General features: G+C 41.8%; 1 protein-coding gene across 1 annotated transcript in view; it reads left to right on the plus strand.

The window, feature by feature from the left end:
• The window catches only part of eml6 (EMAP like 6), a 67,569-nt gene that overhangs the window by 9,243 nt on the left and 38,490 nt on the right, over positions 1 to 19,836 (plus strand). The window contains exons 6-27 of the mRNA XM_024443802.2: positions 2,286 to 2,421; positions 4,610 to 4,811; positions 5,356 to 5,493; positions 5,876 to 6,132; positions 6,459 to 6,668; positions 7,236 to 7,403; positions 7,678 to 7,784; positions 9,087 to 9,187; positions 9,404 to 9,590; positions 10,369 to 10,474; positions 12,811 to 12,904; positions 13,145 to 13,245; positions 14,104 to 14,306; positions 14,780 to 14,891; positions 15,233 to 15,360; positions 15,474 to 15,615; positions 16,175 to 16,327; positions 16,452 to 16,583; positions 16,871 to 16,959; positions 17,140 to 17,307; positions 17,796 to 17,997; positions 19,266 to 19,392. Of these exons, the coding sequence (XP_024299570.1) occupies positions 2,286 to 2,421; positions 4,610 to 4,811; positions 5,356 to 5,493; positions 5,876 to 6,132; positions 6,459 to 6,668; positions 7,236 to 7,403; positions 7,678 to 7,784; positions 9,087 to 9,187; positions 9,404 to 9,590; positions 10,369 to 10,474; positions 12,811 to 12,904; positions 13,145 to 13,245; positions 14,104 to 14,306; positions 14,780 to 14,891; positions 15,233 to 15,360; positions 15,474 to 15,615; positions 16,175 to 16,327; positions 16,452 to 16,583; positions 16,871 to 16,959; positions 17,140 to 17,307; positions 17,796 to 17,997; positions 19,266 to 19,392 (3,263 nt within the window). The remainder of the gene's footprint in view (positions 1 to 2,285; positions 2,422 to 4,609; positions 4,812 to 5,355; positions 5,494 to 5,875; positions 6,133 to 6,458; positions 6,669 to 7,235; positions 7,404 to 7,677; positions 7,785 to 9,086; positions 9,188 to 9,403; positions 9,591 to 10,368; positions 10,475 to 12,810; positions 12,905 to 13,144; positions 13,246 to 14,103; positions 14,307 to 14,779; positions 14,892 to 15,232; positions 15,361 to 15,473; positions 15,616 to 16,174; positions 16,328 to 16,451; positions 16,584 to 16,870; positions 16,960 to 17,139; positions 17,308 to 17,795; positions 17,998 to 19,265; positions 19,393 to 19,836) is intronic.

Here is a 19,836-nt window from a genome sequence, read left to right on the forward strand (position 1 = left end):
TAGCCATGCTGGTTAAGTGTGCCTTGAATTCTAAATACATCAAAGACAGTGTCACCAGCAAAGCTCCATCACACGATAACACTTCCTCCTCCATGCTTCACGGTGGGAATCACACATGCGGAGATCATCCGTTCACCTACTCTGCGCCTCACAAGGACATGGCGGTTGGAACCAAAAATCTCAAATTTGTATTAATCAGACCAAAGAACAGATTTACACTGGTCTAATGTCCATTGCTCATGTTTCTTGGCCCAAGCAAGTCTCTTCTTATTATTGGTATCCTTTAGTGGTGGTTTCTTTGCAGCAAATTGACCATGAAGGCCTGATTCACACAGTCTCCTCTGAACAGTTGGTGTTGAGATGTGTCTGTTACTTGAGCTCTGTGAAGCATTTATTTGGGCTGCAATTTCTGAGGCTGGTAACTAATGAACTTATCCTCTGCATCAAAGGTAACTCTGGGTCTTCCTTTCCTGTGACAGTCCTCATGAGAGCCAGTTTCATCATAGTGCTTGATGATTTTGGCGAATGCACATTTTCCGTATTGACTGACCTTCATGTCTCAGAGTAATGATGGACTGTCATTTCTCTTTGCTTATTTGAGCTGTTCTTGCCATAATATGGACTTGGTCTTTTACCAAATAGGGCTATTTTCTGTATACCAACCCTACCTTGTCACAACACAACTGATTGGCTCAAATACATTAAGAAGGAAAGAAATTCCACAAATGAACTTTTAACAAGGCACACCTGTTAGTTGAAATGCATTCCAGGTGACTACCTGGTGACTACCTCCAGGTTCCTGGAGAATGCCAAGAGTGTGCAAAGCTGTCATCAAGGCAAAGGGTGGCTACTTTGAAGAATCTCAAATATATAATATATTCTGATTTGTTTAACACTTTCTTGGTTACTACATTATTCCATATGTGTATTTCAGAAAATAGTAAAAATAAAGAAAACCCTTGAATGAGTAGCTGTGTCCAAACTTTTGACTGGTACTGTAAATATTTTGTTTTTGAAAGGCCTGAAAGAAATCACTAGGTAATGTTTTACAAAATCAGTCAGAGAATGATTTTGTATTTTCAACATACTCAAAATATTTTTTTCTATAATTTTGTGGCCCCATATCACCCCAAATGTTCTCGATTGGTATCCGAGGCTCTTATGGCGCCATCATGTGAGAGGTGTTGGTTGGTGAGTATCTTGAAAGCAAGTTGAAGCACAAGGATGCACTTCCAGCATGAGGATAATGCAGTGAATTTGGTCCAAAAGGAGGAAGTGAACCCGACTTTCAAAGTGAACACTATGTTATTGCCACAATATCATTACACAAATTTGGAGTAATAGCGGGGCACAAATATAGTGTGTTAACCAAGTTGTGAACATTGCATGTTAACCAGGTTGTTTCATAACTAATTTAAGGAGGCTACTTGCAAATGTATTTTCTGTATTTTAAAATACAAATGACATGAAATTGAATGAAATTATTGTTTTGACACTAGTATTTTATACATGAGTTTTTATGGCATTTTGTACACTGAACAAAAATATAAACGCAACAAGTGAAGTGTTGGTCCCATGTTTCATGAGCTGAAATAAAAGATCCCAGAAATGTTTCATATGCACAAAAAGCTTATTTATCAAAAATGTTGTGCACAAATTTGGTTACATCTCTGTTAGTGAGCAGTGTGCCTTTACCAAAATAATCCATCCACTTGACAGGTGTGGCATATTAATAAACTTATTAAACAGCATGATCATTACACATTTGCACCTTGTGCTGGTGACAGTAAAAGGCCACTCTAAAATCTGGAGTGTTGTCACACAACACAATGCCACAATTGGCATGCTGACTGCAGGAATGTTCACCAGAGCTTTTGCCAGAGAATTGAATGTTAATTTCTCTACCATAAGCCGCTTCCAACCTCATTTTAGAGAATTTGCCGTTTGCTGATGTCAACGTTGTGAACAGTGCCCCATGGTGGGGTTATGGTATGGACAGGCATAAGCTACATACAACGAACACAATTGCATTTTATTGATGGAAATTTCAATGCACACAGAGGGCATAATGAATTTAATTTCAATTGACTGATTTCCCTATATGAACTGCAACTCAGTAAAGTCTTTGAAATTGCTGCATGTCGCGTTTATATTTTTGTTCAGTGTATTTTGTAACAAGATACATTTTGATGTATCTTTGCCCATCAGTCGATTTCATTTGCACTTTGTTAGATTTCTGACTTAGTGACATTTTAGATCTTGTTTTTCCTGTAACTTCTCCACAGGCAGGGATTTTCAGCATGCACGCCTGTGAGGAAGGGTTCGCTACAGGCGGGAGGGACGGCTGCGTGAGACTGTGGGACGTGGACTTCAAACCCATCACTAAGATCGACCTCCGAGAGACTGAGCAAGGATACAAAAGTAGGTTGTCGGGCCCAAGAGCCTCCCCCCTTAACATACACAACCTACCCCACATTTTCAAAGTAAACGAGTGTGTATAATAAATTCAAGATACAAAAACAAACATGTCTGGACTGCATAAGTAATCACCCTGATATGGCACACCTAAATGTAAAGTACTTGTCTTTCTAAAGAAAATATGTACTTTTTACTCCCATACATTTTCTCGGACACCAAAAGGGTACTCGTTACATGTTCAGGCAGGACAGAATTATGGTCCAGTTCACGCACCTATCAATATAACGCCTTGTCATCTCGACTGCCTCTGATCTGGCGGACTAACTAAACACAAAGACCATTTTCAGGTCTTTCCATAGATTTTAAAGCAGATTTAAGTCAAAACTGTAACTCGGGCCACTCTGGAACATTCATTGTCTTCTTGGTAAGCAACTCCAGTGTAGATTTGGCCTTGTGTTTTAGGTTATTGTCCTGCTGAAAGGTGCATCTCCCAGTGTCTGGTGGAAAGTAGCAACCCAGTTTTGCTCTAGGATTTTGCCTGTGCTTAGCTCTTTTCCGTTCGTTTTTTTTAAATCCTGAAAACATCCCTCCTTAACGATTACAAGCATACCCATGACATGATGCAGCTACCACTATGCTTGAAAATATGGAGATAATAATAATAATATTTTGTATTGGATTTGCCCCAAACATAACACTTTGTATTCAGGACAAAAAGTTCATTGCTTTGCCACCTTTTTTGCAGTATTACTTTAGTGCCTTGTTGCAAATAGGATATATGTTTGTTCTTTTCACTCTGTCAATTACGTTAGTATTGTGGAGTAACTACAGTGTTGTTGATTCAGTCTCAGTTTTCTCCTATCACAGCCATTAAACTCTGTTTTAAAGTCACCATTGGCCTCATGGTGAAATCCCTGAGCGGTGTCCTTCCGCTCTGGTTACTGATTTAGGAAGGATGCCTCGATCTATTGTATTTTTACCCATCTACCAATATGTGCTCTTCTTTGAGAGGCGTCAGAAAACCTCCCTGGTCTTTGTGCTTGAATCTGTGTTTGAAATTCACTGTTCGACTGAGGAACCTTACAATTATCTCTGTGTGGGGTACGGAGAGGAGGACTCCATGCAAATTATTATGTAACTTGTTAAACACATTTCTACTCCTGAACTTATTTAGGCTTGCCATAACAAAGGGGTTGAAAACTTATTGACTCAAGATATTTCAGCTTTGATTTAAAAAAATAATAATTCCTAAAAATTGGGAAAACATAATTCCACTTTGACGATATGGGGTATTGTGTGTAAGCCAGTGACAAAACAAATCTCAATTTTAATCAATTTTAAATTCAGTATGTAACACATTACTGTGCAGTGAAATGCGGACAACAGTTACAAAGTTGAGAAGGATAGGGATTTGTTATGGGTTATGGTGAGTTGCACTGGTGGCTGGTGAAGGGAGGACAGCTCATAGTAATGGCTGGAATGGAATGAATTGAACGGTATCAAACATTTCTAATTCCATGTTTTTGATGTCATTCCATTTATTCTGTTCTGGCCCATCTTCAAATAAAAGTAACACCAGCCAATACGGGTTAGTTGGAACTAAAGGGGTAACACATGGGAGGTGTAGCCAATTGGTTTAGATTAAGGGAAGGATTAGGGTCTTAGCTTTATCTAAGGCAAAGGGTAGGGTAGAGTTCCTATCTAGTCAGCATTGCTATCCTGCAACCCACTGCTGACTTGCCTTAGAAGCTAAGCAGCGTTGAGCTTGGTCGGTCCCTGGATGCTGCTGGACATGGTGTTGGTGGGTCAGTAATCTCCTGTGGACAGACGCACGTACCAACTGGTATCGTAGCATCTGTTAACAGACTGGGATGTGAAAAATCACAAGTAACTTTGTTCAGTGCAGAGATTTTTCATCACTGATCATTTAGATAAATCACGATTGACCTGGTGTCCTGACTAAATGCCCAAGATGGCCTCATTCCATCATGGTCACTTAATTATCCCCGTATCCCTAATTGGCATAGATTATTCCTAATTTCCACTGCAATAGTTGTGAGCTGCAAAAATAGTATTTATTCTTTATTTAACCTTTATTTTATCCAGGAATTACCATTAAGGTCAGAAGGCCTCCTTTTATAAGGGAGAACTGAGTGTCTTTTTTCTGTCTCTTCCATTCCTATTTTCCCAGGCTTGTCTATCCGTAGCGTGTGCTGGAAGGCCGACCGAGTCCTGATGGGCACCCAGGACAGTGAAATCTTCGAGGTGATGGTGCGAGACCGGGACAAGCCGCTGCTCCTCATGCAGGGTCACAGTGAGGGCGAACTCTGGGCCCTCGACCCTCACCCCAAGCAGCCGGTGGCCGTAACCGGCAGTGACGACCGATCAGTAAGGTAAGTGGTATTCCAAAACACCTTTAATCTGTCCCCCCAAAAAAACATATCATCCTAGGACACAGCATGAGCGGTCTATCCTAGAAATAGAAATGCAGGGGTATTCGGATGTCTGCATAGATTTTGAAATGCATTTTAGGGACGTACAGGTGACAGACACATTAATGTGTCTTGACAGTTAAAACCAGGCTGAAGCTTGACCGGTTACCATCCCATATCATAACAGTAAGCAATGCGTTACCCATAATCTTTTCCTTGCCTCTTAAATCTTGTCAAAATGAACTCGTTCTCTTCTACAGAGGGCCATCTCACTTATTCCACTGTTGTCCAGGTTATTCCACTGTTGTCTGGTTTATTCAACTTTTGTCTCTTACTTTTCCACTGTTGTCTGTTAATTCCACTGTTGTCACCTTTTATACTTGACTAATTCCACTGTTGTCCCTTCCTCTCATTCCACTGCTGGATCATTTTTCACTGCTGTCCCCTTATTCCACTACTTTCCCTGTTTGACCCTTCACCTTGTCGCTCTGTGTCTCTGTTGCAGGCTCTGGAGTTTATCCGACCACACTCTTATTGCCCGCTGTAACATGGAGGAAGCCGTGCGCAGCGTTTCCTTCATCAATGACGGCTCTCAGCTTGCCCTGGGCATGAAGGACGGCTCCTTCACTGTGCTCCGCGTCAGGTTAGTTACCAGAACAGGCTTACGTTTTCAAACACAATAAAACAATTATTTCAGTTATGCTGTATTTGACCTTTTTTTTTTACTATGCTGTATTTTACAGTCTGCTATTTATCAAATTTGTTTTAAGAATGATAAAACTGTAATTACACAACAACTATGTAACAATATAATCATATTTTAGTTTTTTTGTGGGATGTATTGTAACAATGATAAACCATTTTGGTACCTACTTTGAAATGTTTTGAATTTGTAATGTAAAAAAAAAAAGTAAGTACCCCTGGTCACCCACATAATTTCTCAATTAACACCAGACAAACATTAGCTGTAAAATAAACAGGACTGTCAAATAATGTGTTGTCTTTTCTCTACTCTGTGTCCCCAGGGACATGACGGAGGTGGTTCACATCAAAGACAGGAAGGAGGTCATCCACGAGCTGAAGTTCTCGCCGGACGGCTCTTACCTGGCGGTTGGCTCCAACGACAGCCTGGTAGACATCTATGCTGTTGCGCAGCGCTACAAGAAGGTGGGTGAGTGCAACCGATCCACCTCTTTCATCACCCACCTGGACTGGTCGGTGGACAGCCGCTACCTGCAGACCAATGACGGGGCAGGGGAGAGGCTCTTCTACAGAATGCCAGGTAAAAACCACTCTTAAATCCTATAATAGGATGGCCTGACTGGTCTAACGTCTACCGTGTTGACATAGGCTTGATTCTGGCCTACTGCTCTTTGACATAACCTCTCACTATCCTTTTAATAAATATATATAAAAAATACATGAATACAATAATGGGGTACAGTGACACTTCCCCTTAAAGGTGCAATCTTCAGTTCAATCAACCACAAAGAGAGCACCCCGCTACTGTTTTGGTAAACAGTTGATGGAAGGGATTGGAGAAATGTAACCAGTTGACTTATGGTTGACAGTGACATGTCCCTATGCTCTTCTCCCTCATCTCCATAGCGGGGAAGCTCCTTAGCAAAGAGGAGACCAAGGGAATCCATTGGATGACCTGGACAGGCATCATCGGGCCCGAGGTCAATGGGATTTGGCCCAAGTATGCCAACGTCACAGACATAAATTCCGTGGACGCCAACTACAGCAGTGCCGTGCTGGTGACTGGGGATGACTTTGGCCTCGTCAAGCTTTTCAGGTTCCCGTGTCTTAAGAAAGGTCTGGCTATATGTGTTTTCTTACAAGCCTTTCTCTCATGGATTCAGTGCCTGTAGCAAATATACGGTAGATAGATATTCTTCGTTTCTTTGGTCACACTTTGTTTGGTGATAGTATCAACATCTGTAGAGCATCTATCAACAAACTATCTGTTGATAAGCAACTGCTTCCTAAGGTTAGGGTTAGGTTTAGAATAAGGGTTAGGGTAAGGGTTAAGTTTAGGGTTAGGATAAGGGTTGGGTTAGTAGATAGTTGAAATGTTACTGCTAGTCTGTAGGTAGTCTGTCGAGAATCTACAGATGGACTATAGATAATAAAGTGTTACAGTTTTTTCCCCTACATAGGTCACCATGATAATCGACAATGATAGAATTCAGTCATCAGAAAAAATATACTTTATTGATAGCCATAACGCTACCATTACCAGGCAATGTTATGCCCATCATATGAAGACATATCTTATAAGAAAATGTCCCAGCTCAGCATCTAATATACTGTATGTTTTAATATATGTTATCTCCCACTCGGTTTCCTTAAATGCATTATTTTGTGGTCTTTGTGAAACAGCGGCTAAATTCAAGAAGTACATCGGCCATTCTGCCCATGTGACAAACGTGCGCTGGTCCCATGATCTCCAGTGGGTGTTGAGCACTGGAGGGGCGGACCACGCCTTGTTCCAGTGGAAGTTTCTTCCAGAGGGGGTGATGAACGGTGTTCTGGAACCCCTCCTTCAAGGTGACAATTGCTGGATTACAAATGAACCCCAAGACCCTAACCCTACATTTAAATTTGAGTCATTCATTTATCACCTGATCACCTGGTTAATGTGCTGTCATAGTCTTCTGTCTGTTTATCTTCTGTGTGAATGGTATGAACGAATGTAAGTGTATATGTCAAGTCTGGGTGATGACTTGTTGGTTTGATCTATCTATTTATTTATCTATATCTATTGAATGGTCTCCATAAAGGTCAGAGGTCATCTATCCTCTGTTTGTGTTTGCATCTCCAGAGGGATACGCTGATTCAAACAGTGGAGAATCCGACTCGGACGTGTCTGACGTTCCGGAGCTTGACTCAGACATTGAACTGGAGGCCCAGATCAGCTATGAACGACAGGTGGAGTAAAATATTTTGTAGAATAAGCCAATGCACAATTGCTACTGGGATTGCTCACTGTCTTGCAAAGTTTTATACAGTACATGACCAAAAGTATGTGGACACCTGCTCGTCAAACATCTCATTCCAAACTCATTAGCATTAATATGGAGTTGGTCCCCCTTTGTTGCTATAACAGCCTCCACTCTTCTGGGAAGGTTTTCCACTAGATGTTGGGACATTGCTGTGAGGACTTGCTTCCATTCAGCCACAAGAGCATTAGTGAGATCTGGCACTGATGTTGGACGATTAAGCCTGGCTCGCAGTCGGCATTTCAATTCATTCCAAAAGTGTTGAATGGGGTTGAGGTCAGGGCTCTATGCAGGCCAGTCAAGTTCTTCCACACGGATCTCAATTAACCATTTCTGTATGGACATCTCACATTGTGCACAGGGACATTGTCCTGCTTAAACAGGACAGGGCCTTCCCCAAACGGTTGCTAAGTTGGAAGCACAGAATCGTCTAGAATATCATTGTATGCTGTAGCGTTAAGATTTTCCTTAATTGGAACTAAGGGGCATAGCCCAAACCATGAAAAAAGGCCCCAGACCATTATTCCCCCTCCACCAAACTTTACAGTTGGCACTATACATTCAGGCAGGTAGCGTTCTTCTGGCATCCGCCAAACCCAGATTAGTCTGTCGGACTGCCAGATGGTGAAATGAGATTAATCACTGCAGCGAACGCGTTTCTACTGCTCCAGAGTCCAATGGCGGTGAGCTTTACACCACCCTAGCAGACGCTTGGCATTGCAAATAGTGATCTTAGGCTTGTGTTCGACTGCTTGGCCACAGAAACCCATTTCATGAGTTCCCAACAGACAATTATTGTGGTAACGTTGCTTCCAGAAGCAGGTTGGAACTCGGTAGTAAGTGTTGCAAACAAACGATTTTTCGTGCTACGCACTCGGCGGTCCTGTTTTGTAAGCTTGTGTGGCCTACCACTTTGTGGCTGAGTTGTTGTTGCTCATAGATCTTTTCACTTCACAATAACAATACTTATAGCTGACCGGGGCAGCTCTAGCAGGGCAGAAATTTGACAAACTGACCTGTCGGAAAGGCGGCATCCTATGACAGTGCCACGGTGAAAGTTACTGAGCTCTTCCGTAAGGCCATTTTACTGCCAATGTTTGTCTATGGAGATTGCATGGACGTGTGCTCGATTTCATACACCTGTAAGCAACAAGTGTGCAGAAATAGCCAAATCCATTCATTTGAAGGGGTAACATAATAACATATGATCTTATCTTAAACTGTCTCCTAGGTTTACAAAGAAGACCTCCCACAGCTGAGGAAGAAGCTAGTGGGCTCACTGAAACGACAGAAAGCACCAGACGAGGGGCTGCGTTTGCAGTTTGTTCACGGGTAAGGCACCTCAAGGGTGACTGTAAATGAATTCTACACGTGCTTAAAGTATTTCCGCCAGAGTATGTTGTGCTTCGAAGTACCATAAAGTATCCAATAGCGTTGTTTTGACTATCAGGACAGGCGAGGCCACGCTACTTTTAATTTACCAGTAATCACCAAAGTGTATAAAATTATGTAACTATAGATTTTTCCTGTCAATTCCTCATTGCACAGGTACAGAGGTTGTGACTGCAGAAACAACCTATTCTACACCCAGGCAGGAGAGGTGGTGTATCACGTAGCAGCCGTGGCTGTGGTCTATAACCGTCAGCAGCACGCACAGCGTTTCTACCTGGGTCATGACGACGACATCCTCAGCCTCACCGTCCATCCGCTGAAGGACTTCGTTGCCACTGGACAGGTAGATCCACAACCATATATTCATTTCTGTTTATTTACTCTACTTTTTCTGTCTCTCTCACGCTTGAGTAATAGAATATGCTGCTGCAATCCATCACCATGTAATTGCATATGTAACTAGGCAAGTCAGTTAAGAACAAATTATTATTTACAATGACAGCCTACCAGGGAACAGTGGGTTAACTGCCTGCCTGCCGGTTCAGGGGTAGAATGACAGATTTTTTACCTTATCAGCTCAGGGATTTGATCCAGCAACCTTTCGGTTACTGGCCCAACGCTCTAACAACCTGCCACCTCAGGTAACCTAGTCATAGCTACATAGGAGTTCCTGTGTAACTATTACACTTATCGGGGCAACAGAAGGTAGTGTAACTGTTTTTTCTTTACCCTGTCTTCTTAAATTGGCATATTTAAGAGTTAGTATTTACAGTTCCAGTCAAAGGTTTGGACACACCTACTCAATGCCAAGAGTGTGCAAAGTTGTCATCAAGAATCTCAAATGTAAAATGTATTTTGATTTGTTTACCACTTTTTGGTCACTACATGATTCCATATGTGTTATTTCATAGTGTTGATGTCCTCAGTATTATTCTACAATGTAGAAAATAGTCCAAATGATGAAAAACCCTTGAATGAGTAGGTCCAAATGTTTGACTGGTACTGTAGTGAAATTGGAAGCTCCATACCAAAGTCTACTATTTTAGCAACTTAGCTATGTGCTGTATTTAGCACCCACTATGCATTTTGCAGTTGAAAGTTGAATTTGTCCCCATGCTCAGGTTGGCAGGGACCCAGCCATCCATGTGTGGGACATCCAGACACTGAAGTGCTTGTCCTTGCTGAAGGGCCATCACCAAAGAGGGGTGTGCGCACTGGAGTTCACAGGTAGGCCTGTTCTTATGCTCAATGTTGGGGAGAGCTACAGTATGTTTGACTGTATTTTCCTTCGGTTTACTTTACATGTGTTCACTCCCAGGTTCTGGTTAAAACAGAGATGACAAGCAGTAGATTCACAGTTGACTGATGTTTAATAAAGATTACGTTTGGCACTTAAGTTTGGCACAGCGCAGTAAGTGATGCAACATCGGCTAGGCACTTGAGTGGTAATGGCTTTGGTTGACAGCTTATTGTTAACCAAGAATCTAAATGCACACTTGTCTGCTCTATCTTTGGTAGACTTAAAGGTAGACAGCAATATGACAGGTCCTCTTTATATAGCTTTATATAGCCCTTTACACTTGTACCCATATACAGGTTGAAAATGGAACCTAAATTGGAACGTAAGGGCTGTACAGTAACATGGTATACATGACATCAGAGCTCTGGCTCTGCACTTAACAGCGCTGTATGGGGTTTGACTGACAGCTGTTCTGAACTTGAGCACCGTACGCGACAAGGAGTTGCCCCCCATCCCTTATAGTTGAAGATTCTTATTTGAGTCATAAAAGTGCATTGAAATTGCTTAGGAATTGTGAACACTTTGGAGGTGTGTGGTCACTTGGAGACACCACTAAGTCCTCTCACTCACCCTAGTATTTTCTTGGTCTTATGTTGCACCAACCCCACATTTTCCTGGAATCAAATTGTACAGTATTTGTCACATGCCGAATAAAACAGGTGTAGCTCTTGCCGTGAAATGCTTACTGAGGGGCACCCACGAGGGGCCCCCATGTTGAGGATCAGCATGGCAGGCGGCCCATCAGGAAGTCCAAGATCCAGATGCAGAGGGAGGTGTTTAGTCCTAGGGTCCTTAGCTTAGTGATGAGCTATGAGTGCACTATGGTGTTCAATGCTGCACTCTAGTCAACGAACAGAATTCTCACATAGGTGTTCCTTTTGTCCAGGTGGGAAAGGGCAGTGTGGAGTGCAATAGAGATTGCATTTTTTGTGGATCTGTTGGGGCGGTATGCGAGTTGTAGTGGGTCTAGGGTTTCTGGGATGACAGTGTTGATGTGAGCCATGACCAGCCTTTGAAAGCACTTCATGGCTACAGTGCTACAGGGCGGTAGTCATTTAGACAGGTTGCCTTGGCGTTCTTGGGCACAGAGACTGCTTGAAACATGTAGGCGTTACAGACTCAGTTAGGGAGAGCTTGAAAATGTCAGTGCAGACACTTGCCAGTTGGTCAGCACATGCTCTGAGTATGCGTCCTGATAATCACAAGGCCCTGCAGCCTTGTGAATGTTGACCTGTTTAAAGGACTTACTCACATGTGCTATGAAGAGCGTGATCACTCAGTCATCCTTAACAGCTGGTGGTCTCATGCACGGTTCAGTGTTGCTTGCCTCGAAGCGAGCAAAGAAGGCAATTAGCTCGTCTGGTAGGCTCGTGTCTCTGGGCAGCTCGTGGCTGGGTTTCCCTTTGTAATCCGTGATAGTTTGCAGTAATGTTACCGAATGTATCCAGAGTATTTTCAGATTTTGTAATCAATAAATGCTGTGAATAGTGTAGTACATGTAAAATGCATATACAAATCAACATTGAAGGAGGAGATTGCAGCAGCAGTGTTCTTCGTGGCTTGGCTGGCAAAGCTCCACTATTTGTTTTAATGACGTATAGAGCTTGTCTTTTTTCAACAATCTTTTATCCTCTTATGTGAGTGATCTTGAATTCAAAACAGCTCAAGTCTCAATTTCCGATCAACCAAATTCAGTACAAGATCACTCACATAATGGGGAACAAAAGAAAAATTGTAATAAAACTGCAGCTCCTCTCAATAAATTGACAGCTCTTAATAAAGATTGTTTAGTAAAGAAGACCAGCTCTATACGACATTAAAATAAATAGTTTGGATTCAGGCTAGTGTCAGGTGAACTTGTGTACTCACCTTTTGATCTAATAATTTTCCCATTATTTCCAAACTTTTCCCTTTTAGTTGCTACCATGGTTATGCATATGCTTTTCATATTTCGTCTGTAAGAAACATTTCAAATATTACCCTATCCAAATAGGCCAATTCCCACAGGTGTAAAGGGTTAAACACTTCTACAGGCATTGCGAGATCTGATAAGCTGTGCAACTCGACTGTGATAAAGACGTGGAACAAGGGCATACCGGATTTCTTGATTGCTCCAATAGCTGACGACACAAATTAAATGATGTCCATGTTTCTGGATATCTGAAAGCTGCTGACCTTTACTGAATGCGGCTGTATGCACGCATGAGTGGATGGGATAACAAAGAGGGCATAACAAAATGTCTCTCTTCCTTTTGGCCCGCAGTGGATGGGAAGAGTCTTGTTTCTGTGGGCATTGACGAAGGTCATTCCATCGTGTTGTGGGACTGGAGGAAAGGCGAGAAACTGGCAAAAGCAAGGTACAGTATGCATTCAGTAAACCAGGACATTCCCATTCAAGGTTGTTTACCTCCATCCACAACTTAATGTTCAAGTATCCCTATTGGCGTAAACACATAAATCAAGATGTAATTAATATGACTAAAAAGGATGATTGATTGAAAAACAGTGTAGATATTCAATGAAACATGAGCAAAATGCAAACATTGATGGAGAAGAAAACAGACTAATGTGTGTGGGTTCTGCTTTTCATTCCCTAGGGGCCACAAAGATAAGCTTTTTGTGGTGAAATGCAACCCCTTCCGTATGGACAAGCTTGTCACCGTGGGAATTAAGCATATCAAATTCTGGCAACACACAGGTATTCCCCATGATTATTTCCATTCCCAATATCGTTTAATTTAGCAACAGTTGTTTTTCCTGGGGTTCACAGAAAACCTGGTGGCACTTTATTTTACGATAAACTATCAAAATAAAGAAAGTGGCACACTCCATGTACGGGGCGGCAGGGTAGCCTAGTGGTTAGAGCGTTGGACTAGTAACCGGAAGGTTGCAAGTTCAAACCCCCGAGCTGACAAGGTACAAATCTGTCGTTCTTCCCCTGAACAGGCAGTTAACCCACTGTTCCTAGGCCATCATTGAAAATATGAATTTGTTCCTAACTGATCTTGCCTAGTTAAATAAAGGTGAAAATAAAAAATGTATAATCTCCCAGCAATTTAATGGGTATTTACCAATGTTTTGGCATCACTTCATCAGGAGGAAGGCACAGTGATGCTGAAACGCTGGTAAATACCCATTAAATTGCTGGGAGATTATATATGGAGTGTGCCACTTTCTTTATTTTGATAGTTTATAGTTTATTCGCCGTTAGTCAGCGCCCCCACACTAACTATTTTCTGGGTGTGTGCGCCAGCTCATGTTTTTTAGGCACTTTATTGTACACAACAATTAAGAAATTACATGATAAATGGTCATTATTCTGCAACGACCATGTGAGAATTGTGATAGTTAATATTGGTTTGACAATGCAACTGTTCAGTGAAGCAATCCAACCATGAATTGCTTTGTTGCCCTCTAACATATTATCTAAATGAACAACACACAAACTATTAGAAGTGTGGCAACGGTACTATTTTTGTTGTTGTTCCATTGTCTAAAAACTGTGAACACTTGAAGAAATAGCTTTGTATGAAAGACTGCATGTGTTGGACCCAAGGTGGAGGCCTCACATTCAAAAGGGGTATCTTTGGAAACCTCGGGAAGCTGGAGACCATGATGTCCGTCTGCTACGGGCGCTCAGAGGACCTGGTTTTCTCAGGTTCCACCACTGGGGACGTATACATCTGGAGAGAGACCACCCTCATGAAGACCATCAAGGCCCACGACGGTCCAGTGTTCTCCATGTGCTCTCTTGACAAGGTACCCGCTCCCCCCAACCGTCACGTAGCAGTAAACACTTTTGACTAGTACTTTTTGCCTCACTTTATGGGCCGGTTTCCTGGACACAGATTAAGCCTAATCCTGGACGAAAAATAATTTATATTTTTTGTCCAGAACTAGGCTTAATCAGTATCTAGGAAACCAGACCCAATACTATAATTTTCTGGATTAATTAACAGGATATCTTTACTTGGCAGCTCAGTACTCCATCAGCATACCATATGCCTACGCTTCTTTACTCATCTATGCATGATCTTGACCTGTCGTTTACCTGTAGACCCAGGTAGAATATAGAATACATGTTCCTTAATGGTTACCTTGGAAACTGAAGCAGAACACAACTGGGATCTAAATTAGTGAAGGAGGTGATTGAACGAAATGAGAGAAAAAGGAATTGGGCTTTTGGGCGATTATTCCCCCCCCGGTGACAGAGTCCCCTCATTCTCTTGCAGGGCTTCGTGACCGGGGGCAAGGATGGAGTGGTGGAGCTATGGGATGACATGTTTGAGAGGTGCCTGAAGACCTATGCCATCAAAAGGTCTTCGCTGACTGCTTCATCTAAAGGTATGCTGTCTTCTTCTTCGCTTTGTTCGCTCCACATCCAAAAGCAGGCTATTATAGACTATTATATTTTAAAATGTAAGTCATGTACAATATCTCAACACAAAAACTATTCCCCAGGTAAACTAAATTCAAGCAGTAATGTACCAATATTGAGAAATACTATGATTGTGAATGAATGAATGAATACATTATAAATGTATTCAAAACATGAATGAACGAATGAATGCCATAGGCAGCAACAACTTCCATCAGTACAAATAATGGTAATTGTTGCCATTTGCTTGCTGCTATTTTGGAATTTATGTTTGCTCTTTGGCTTCACCTCCTGCTTCTTTTCTTAGGATTGCTGCTGGAGGACAACCCATCTATCCGCGCCATCACCCTTGGACATGGACACATCCTTGTGGGGACCAAAAATGGGGAGATTTTGGAAATTGACAAGAGCGGGCCAATGACCTTGTTGGTTCAGGTGCGCAGAGGGGGTGGATGTAACAGCTAGACATAAGATCAGAATTTACGCAGATTTTCACTGTCTTAAAAATCCTAACAAATGGTTTGACTATTACGTGTGTGTGTGTTTAGGGTCACATGGAGGGTGAGGTGTGGGGTTTGGCTGCTCACCCTCTGCTTCCCATATGTGCCACTGTAAGTGATGACAAAACGCTCCGAATCTGGGAACTCTCCTCCAACCATCGCATGGTAGCTGTCCGCAAACTTAAAAAAGGTACCTGTTATAATTTTGTCTTGTTAAATATTTTATAAAGGTTTCATTGAAAAACAATTACTGGTACATCTGTAATACATATATAGAAATGTCTGTGGTCATAATGTGCGTATGACCACAGACGTTTCTACTGTATATATGTATTACAGATGTACCAGTAATTGTTTTTCAATGAAACCTTTATAAAATATTTTAAAAACTTAGGTCCTGGGCTCATGAAGAATACTTGAAAAGAACATAAAGGCCCACACACTGAATATCCTCCCAATTACCACCTCTATTGAAAACATTTCAATCCACAAGGATCTTCGTTAGGTCAAAAGATCTGCAATGCATGACATTTAAAATAATAGGGATTTACAATGATACATTTCAATGTACTCAAAATGCAACATTTAAAAATACAACCACGGTCCCCCAAAATGAAATATAAAAGCAAGTATCCTCAAAATAATCCTCCCAGAACACAGCATTATGTTTTCTTTCTACCTCCATGCATGTTTAAAATCGGTTTCTGTGGCTGAAATCAGGATCATAGCTATGTTTTTTTTAATTTGAGGTGGTAGATGCTGTGCCTTTTCTCCTGATGGGAAAGCCTTAGCCGTGGGTCTGAACGACGGCAGTTTCCTGGTGGTGAATGCCGACACCTTGGAGGACATGGTGACCTTCCATCACCGCAAAGAGATTATCTCGGATATCAGGTTCTGCCAAGGTAATTCCAGGATGTGGTCATTTATTGACAAAATATATTTGGGCCTGTTGTTTTTGCAAACAAAGTTGTATGTGACCAAGGTCGGTTAACACTACAGTTTTCACTCTGCCATATCCCCCTCCAGATGCTGGAAAATACCTTGCGGTGGCTTCTCATGACACTTTTGTGGACATTTACAATGTGCTGACCAGCAAGAGAGTGGGCATCTGTAAAGGAGCTTCCAGCTACATCACCCACATTGACTGGGATACCCGTGGTAAGTGAAAGGAATAGAAATGCCTATACACTTGGCTTGGGAGGTCGTATAAATAAATACCCACTGCACACACTGTTGTATATGTTCTTGTATAGTTTATAGCAGCAAATTCAGACAAATTACAGATTGGGCCTTTAATAATTTAGTCATTGATGATTCTAGTTGCAATCTAATTGGTTGCTGTCCACCCTTCTTCCCTTACATGCACATTTATGTTATGATTCAGCCCTAAGAGTAATATTTATACTTTTTTCAAGAGCTATTATTGTTTTTAATCCTGAATACAGGGAAATTGCTACAAGTCAACACTGGTACCAAAGAACAACTATTCTTCGAAGCCCCAAGAGGAAGGAAACAAACTATCAATATTGCGGAGGTGAAAACACATTATATGTTCCTTGATTTTGTTGTATTGATGAAATCACGCATCAAAATGATATAGCGTCTTTCGCACAGATGTGTCAGAGGTCAAAGATTATATGTACATGTAAAACCCTTTTTCAGAAGCATCGTGCGTGCGTGCCTGTTTGTGTCTGTCTGTGTTTCATGTTTCCAGTTTGAAAAGGTGGAATGGGCCACCTGGACCTCAGTGTTGGGACCCACCTGCGAGGGGGTCTGGCCCACACTCAGTTTTGTAAATGCTGCCTCTCTCACCAAAGACCGGAAATTGCTGGCCACTGGGGATGACTTTGGCTTCCTAAAGCTGTTTGGTTATCCGTCCAAGGTGAGTGAATACAAGTCTGACGTAGAAATACAATGCTCCATTGTATTGCACACATTCTCAACAATCTCAATGCCATTACATTAGCAGGGTTCTGTTCATTAGAGCACATTGTAGCAAATGTTTTGAAACGGAGAACAAAAACAAGCGTTTGCTATGGGACAAAATTCTACGTAGTACCTCTCAGTTTCATTCTGTTGAGAATTTTTCTTCACTTTTGTGCCTAATGGGCGGCAGGGTAGCCTAGTGGTTAGAGCGTTGGACTAGTAACCGGAAGGTTGCAAGTTCAAACCCCTGAGCTGACAAGGTACTAATCTGTCGTTCTGCCCCTGAACAGGCAGTTAACCCACTGTTCCTAGGCTGTCATTGAAAATAAGAATATGTTCTTAACTGACTTGCCTGGTTAAATAAAGGTAAAATTAAAAATAAAAAAATTTAAAAACACGACCCAGGAGTAGACTGCACTGAAACAAACCACTCCTTTGTTTCAGGGCCAGTTTGCCAAGTTTAAGAAGTATGTGGGGCACAGTGCCAATGTGACTAACGTCCGATGGTCCAATGATGACACCATGCTGCTGTCGGTGGGGGGCGCTGACTCTGCGCTCATGATTTGGGCCCGCGAGTCGTCGGGACATAAGGAGAGCAAGGCGGTGGATAGCGAGGAGTCTGATGACGATGCGGAGGAGGATGGAGGTATCGTTTTTTTTCTGGATTAAAAAGGGTCTTAGGTGGTGGGTGTGGCAGGGGGTGTAGCAGGGGTGTGGCAGGGGGTATAGCAGGGGGCGCAGATTAATTTTTTGGAATATATTTAGAGGCTCCCATCTTGGTGGTGTAGAGAAACATAAAAAAAATGTTAAGCCAATTTCCTGCAATTATACAAATGTCTCCATGGAGCTGAGGTAAAAAAGAAATGCAGTTTTATTGCTAATTTTCTGCTATTCTACACATTTTGCCACGCAGCTGAGAGAAAAAGTTTGCAGTTTTAAAGGAAATTTCCTGCGATTCTACATATGATTTTTTCTTTGATTGATTGATTTTTTTACCCCCTTTTTCTCCCCAATTTTGTGATATCCAATTGGTAGCTTGCGATCGACCTGTTGGAGACCCCTGGATTCAAGTCAAATTTATTTATAAAGCCCTTCTTACATCAGCTGATATCTCAAAGTGCTGTACAGAAACCCAGCCTAAAACCCCAAACAGCAAGCAATGCAGATGTAGAAGCACGGTGGCTAGGAAAAACTCCCTAGAAAGGCAGGAACCTAGGATGAAACATAGAAAGGAACCAGGCTATGAGGGGTGGCCAATCCTCTTCTGGCTGTGCCGAGTGGAGATTATAACAGATGGATTAGATCAACTTTATTATCCCACCAGGGGGGGAATTCATTTGGTCATGTGCTTAAAAAGACATATACATAAAAACACAGAATAAACACTATAAAATACATATGAAAGTGCAACACACATTTACTGTACACTTCTATCAACTAGTCAAGAGTCCAATTAGATTACCCGTTGCATAGCCTAATGACTGTTGGAATGGAATAGTCCCTGTATTGGTTCATCCTGAGCCTCTTTTGAAGAAGTCTCCTCCCCCTAGTCAGGCTGAGGCTGCTATGACAGCATTTTGGGTGAAAGGGATATGTACTGTTCTGTAAGATATTGTCCAGTTTTTGAAGGATGAGCTTTGTGTACAAGCTGTTAGATGACTGTTGGTCTATACCAGTGATCCTTCCCGCTGTCTTGCTTAATCACCGTAGTTTGGCTTGGTCTTGTGCTTGCATGTCTTGCAATCACACGTCTTGCGCTCACTTGGTCTTGCGCTCACATGGTATGCTTGGAATGTAGCTGGCTAAATTCAGTTTGGTTGCGGTTGTCTCTGGTTTATGATTGTATGTGGTTATATTTATACATAGTTGTATTGTTCAGGCACAAGGAATTTACATTCTTTTTTCTCTCTGTAGGGTATGACAGTGATGTTGCACGAGAGAAGGGTACCGATTACATCACCAAGATCTATGCTGTCAGCATCCGGGCCATGGTTGGCACAAAGCCTCACCAGCGAGAGAAAGAAGTGCTCGTGGAGGAAAGGTACCGTATGGCCAACAAAAATGAATGATGTATTTTAGAATGGCATGGTCAGTTTGTATACTGCTATTGTAAGAAGGTTTTGATAACGTGTTTGAAGCAGCCAGAAAATAATCAGATTATCTGACCAGATAACCAAAATATGACATCTGTCCCATGAAGTAATGTTCTTGTCATGAAAAATAAGGCAGACAAGTTGGTTTATTGTAATCTGGTTATCATTATGTGCGCAGAAAAGTTAGGTCACCCCGTAATATTAGGAGAACATTTGTCATAATTCCACCTTTCGGGAGGCAAGGCAGAGCTACAACCATTCAAGTTATCTATGCCTCTGAAAATCCTTTCAGATCTACATCCTGTGGCTAGTTGTTTCTGGACCTTCCATTCTGCTCTGCTCTAATAATAATAATAATAATCACAATAATGATCATAATACATTTTATTTGC

This window comes from Oncorhynchus tshawytscha, linkage group LG02 (assembly GCF_018296145.1).
Source record: "Oncorhynchus tshawytscha isolate Ot180627B linkage group LG02, Otsh_v2.0, whole genome shotgun sequence".
Lineage (NCBI taxonomy): Eukaryota > Metazoa > Chordata > Actinopteri > Salmoniformes > Salmonidae > Oncorhynchus > Oncorhynchus tshawytscha.